This window comes from Ceratina calcarata, unplaced genomic scaffold, assembly GCF_001652005.2.
Source record: "Ceratina calcarata isolate Rehan_Ccalc_2016 unplaced genomic scaffold, ASM165200v1 scaffold351.2_split_1, whole genome shotgun sequence".
In the NCBI taxonomy this organism is placed as follows: Eukaryota; Metazoa; Arthropoda; class Insecta; order Hymenoptera; family Apidae; genus Ceratina; species Ceratina calcarata.
In genome coordinates, this window is record NW_017158044.1 from 1 (window position 1) to 4091 (window position 4091).

The 4091-nt window shown below is 32.8% G+C and overlaps 1 protein-coding gene and 1 pseudogene across 4 annotated transcripts; one reads left to right on the forward strand and one right to left on the reverse strand.

Annotated features, from left to right (window-relative positions):
- Window positions 1–4: 4 nt before the first annotated feature.
- LOC108625443 (60S ribosomal protein L27 pseudogene) lies at window positions 5–991 on the reverse strand (annotated as a pseudogene).
- A 109-nt stretch (window positions 992–1100) lies between these two features.
- On the forward strand, window positions 1101–4042 carry LOC108625444 (putative nuclear transport factor 2). 4 transcript variants are annotated; one of them, XM_018025493.2, is made up of 5 exons: window positions 1101–1629; window positions 1711–1779; window positions 1951–2049; window positions 2533–2640; window positions 3484–4042. In XM_018025493.2, the coding sequence occupies exons 1-5, from the start codon at window positions 1522–1524 to the stop codon at window positions 3595–3597; spliced, it is 498 nt and encodes a 165-aa protein (XP_017880982.1). In that variant the 5' UTR covers window positions 1101–1521; the 3' UTR covers window positions 3598–4042. The 4 variants fall into 4 exon arrangements, with proteins under 4 accessions (XP_017880982.1, XP_017880983.1, XP_026669771.1 ...); XM_018025494.1 differs by having other exon boundaries at window positions 1522–1629; window positions 2533–2653; window positions 3484–3569; XM_026813970.1 differs by having other exon boundaries at window positions 1522–1629; window positions 2533–2690; window positions 3484–3551.
- The last annotated feature ends 49 nt before the right edge of the window (window positions 4043–4091 follow it).

Genomic DNA, 4091 nt, shown 5'->3' on the forward strand with positions numbered 1-4091 from the left:
CATCCTTAAGATCCTTAGGCGTTACTTTATCCCAGGGCAGATCTACTGTGTATCTCGTGGGCATCAAATGGTTATAATTTAATATCTGCAACGAGATGTAAGTAAATGTCATAAAAAATTTTGATGCTTGTTACATGTCATTTGAAGATTAACAAAAAGGTATATTGGCAATGCTTACTTTCACAAACGGCTTGATCTTCGAACGTTTATGAATCTTCGCTTTGCCCATCCTTTTGTGTACTTTACGTGGATATCTATCAATGCCTGCAACCATTGCATGACCGTATTGTTTTTCGGTAGTACCATCGTCATAATTACGCATGACAATAGCTTTTCTGCCAGCGTATCGGCCGCTGAGGACCAATACGACTTTCCCTTGTTTCATAATCTTCACCATCTTGAAGATTTGTGCTAGAAATAAAAGATAATTAATGTAATTCTAAGAATGGACAGTACAAGAACAATGATTCTGTTATGAAAATTGTTCATAATAATTTATTTCAAGTTAATAATGACTCTTCTTTTGTAACGTGATTGCTTTTTTAATACACGATTTGATTTGGCAGTTGTAAACACAGTACTTAACATTGCACACTCTCAGTAGAAGACAATTATCATCAGAATTAAGAATAGACAAAATTAACATTTCTCAAAGCGCATAACTTTGAATTGATTTCTTTAACTTTAGGTACAGCTTGACATAAACAAAACTGGGATGTTTATAACATACTTTAAGATCTATCATTAAACTAGTAAATTCGAAAAATAATTGCTACTCCGAAAGTATTGGAAAAGGCACAATTCGAAACAATGATATATGTATAAACAAATTATTTTAGTATTTTTCGATGTTTTTGGATTAATTTGGACATTGACAAAGGACACACACCTCACGGCTTTTCACACCGGAAAAAAGGAAGTTAACCCAACTTTCAATCGTCTGTTCGCTTTTCAAAATCCGAACTGTAGATGTCATCACACTAGACATCCGGTTACCATCCGACGATCGTGATAAACCAATCCGGAATTACGGTTTGAATGACGTTTAATAAAATTGCTCGTTGACAGAGGAATATTCGTTTTGAGTCGATTCGATACTCCCTTCTGTTGTACGCCGTGCGTAACGCATTGTACAGTCATTTCATCTGTAATGTAAATCGCATATTTTTTAAAGGCACAATTAGCCTTTGTATATTTCTTATCCTTGAACCACGGATCATATGCAATATTGTTTGCACAAAAACGAATACTATCGTTGCCAAAATATCCAAACCTTTCGAGAGTTCGAGAATAATCTCCCGATAAATTTCTCGATACATCGAAATGATTGGTCGGCATAAGTAGCTTCCTGCTTGCTTGTAACTTCGCCTTCGCACGAGCGCACGAGGGATGTTAATAGGCATTATTTTACTCGTATCGTAGGATTTTTTTAAATATACGATTTACCGAGCGACCGAATCAATTGAAAAGACTGATATTGTTGATATCCATTAGTGATTGTGAATACGATAAGTTAGCGTAATGGCATTAAACCCCCAATATGAAGTTATCGGGAAGGGTTTCGTACAACAGTATTATGCGATGTTTGACGACCCTGCTCAAAGACAAAATTTAATGAATATGTACAATGTAAGTCCAGATCGCCTGCAATTACATTTGTTTAACGCGATACCTTTTCTTCTGTTCATTTATGCGTTATTACTTTTGCAGACCGAGTCATTCATGACATTTGAGGGTTTGCAAATACAGGGTGCTATGAAAATCATGGAAAAATTAACTGTAAGTATTTCACATAAAAAATGGTTTGCATCTCAATTGCAGCTTAACATTGTATACATCACATTTTTACTTTTAACATTCTGTGTGAATGAAGTGATTGTTTATAAATGATGTATCAGAAATCCATCTCCGACATATGCATTATATTTAATACTAAATTTTGATTTTTAGAGTTTAACATTTCAAAAAATAAATCGGATAATCACTGCGATTGATTCACAACCAATGTTTGATGGTGGCGTACTCATTAATGTATTAGGAAGGTTGCAGGTAAGAAAAATATCTTATTATATTAATGTTACGAATGTGATATAAATACAGGGGATAGGACTTCTTATATAAAAATAAATATAGTTGTTGTACTTATGTATACAACAAGATTAAATGAAAAAGTAATGTGCAGAGCTTTTATTCCAATTAGTTCAGTAATTTAAATCAAGTAATTCCTAGTATATTCTACTTAATGTAACAATACAGTACATTTTTCAAACAATGAAAGATATTTGATCGAACTGCTACTTTCTTTCTTTTTCTTTTAAAGTTCAATACATTTACATTCTCTATTTGCCCATATATTGTATTTTATTGGCTGGACATGCTACACACGCGTGTACTGTACTGCCTTACATTTTTTGTGCTGCCATATGAAGATAGAGATTGAGCTATGACTAATGTTCAGCAACAATCTCTCTATATACCTACGTGAAGAAGATGAAATAAGAAAATTGAGTCAGATTGTTGATGATTGGGCAGACTGATGAGGATCAGCCCCATGCATACATCCAGACATTTGTCCTGAAGCCAATTGGCGTGAGCTTTTACGTGCAGCATGACATCTTCAGACTTGCTCTGCACGACACGGTTTAGGCGTCAGGTATTGCTATTCCATTGATCTTCGTTCCATGGTACAGGCAAGCCCGATACTAACTTCTAGTGTCTAAAAATCTGCTTTATGTTTCTTAGTATGCTTGCTTGTTGTTAACTTTCATTTGAATTTGTATTATTTTTTGCATTATTGCTTTTGCCTTAACTAAAAAGAGTTACTTGAAGAAGAAGATAGAGAAATAAAAATGTTTGGTGCATTATAAGTGATGTTAATGCACAGCAATTGTAGAAGATCTAAAGATTTCAATCGGTTCTGTTATACCAGAAACATTCTCATGTAACTTGGATGATCTTCAGAACTCTGATGATGAAAAACTATTAAATTGCTGAACTGAAAGGAATAAAATTTGTGTTTTATTTTTTTTTTTTATAAAGATTCCATTAGATTGCATTTGCGTTCTTCGTGCATCAGTAGAATAGTGGTTAAAAAATACTACTGAGAAAGTTACACAATAAGAGAGCTTAATCGATACTCAAAACTATATGCTATTATTACATTTCATTAAGATTAAGTTAAATTAGGTAAATATAAATTTCATACATGAAATTTTGTAACATGGTAAGTTTATCATTGTTTTGTATACATATACCCTTTTTATTTTAGTGGCATTCACACAGAGTCTGCATGATCAGTTATTAATAAAATTATTAACTGTTTTCAATGACAATTCATTAATACACATTTTTATGTATAATCATTTCAGTACCATATTACAAAATATCTCTTCAGATTGATTTTATTTACGATAAGCGAAGGATGTTCATTTAATTCACATGCACATGAAACAAGTATAATTATATATTTCTGATGTATTACAGGCAGATGAAGATCCACCACATGCCTTCTCACAAATTTTTGTGCTGAAGCCACTGGGGAATTCATTCTTCTGTCAACACGACATCTTCCGCCTTGGAATTCATGATAGTGCATGAAAATGAAGTGTCTGCGAATTTATCAGAATGATTAGCAGACAATTGTCTGAGCAATGGACTCCCCAGGGATTGAAATAAGTGAGCTACTTCCTTCTTATTATCCTTTGTCGTCGCATATTATTCCATTCTTTCTAGATACTGCAGTTTTTATACGAAAAATATTCGCTTATATCTTGGCCACAGAGCAAAAAGAGAGGAGCATTAAAAATAAATACAGTTTAATAATTTTCTTGTTTCTCTTATTATTTTTTTTCTTACTAATTATGCCTGTTGTTGATTATACATTTATAATATAATATTAGGATACAATGAATTATTACATGATGTTTCATTCTCATGGTTAATTATTACGCTTCAAATTACATTGTTACATATTTTATCCCCTTATGCTGTGTGTATTTTTGTAAGACAAATACTAGCCATTAAATACAAGATCTGGAGTTAATAGCGTGGCGTTAGTTTCCATTCTACAAATGTGTGCAATACGAAAAATA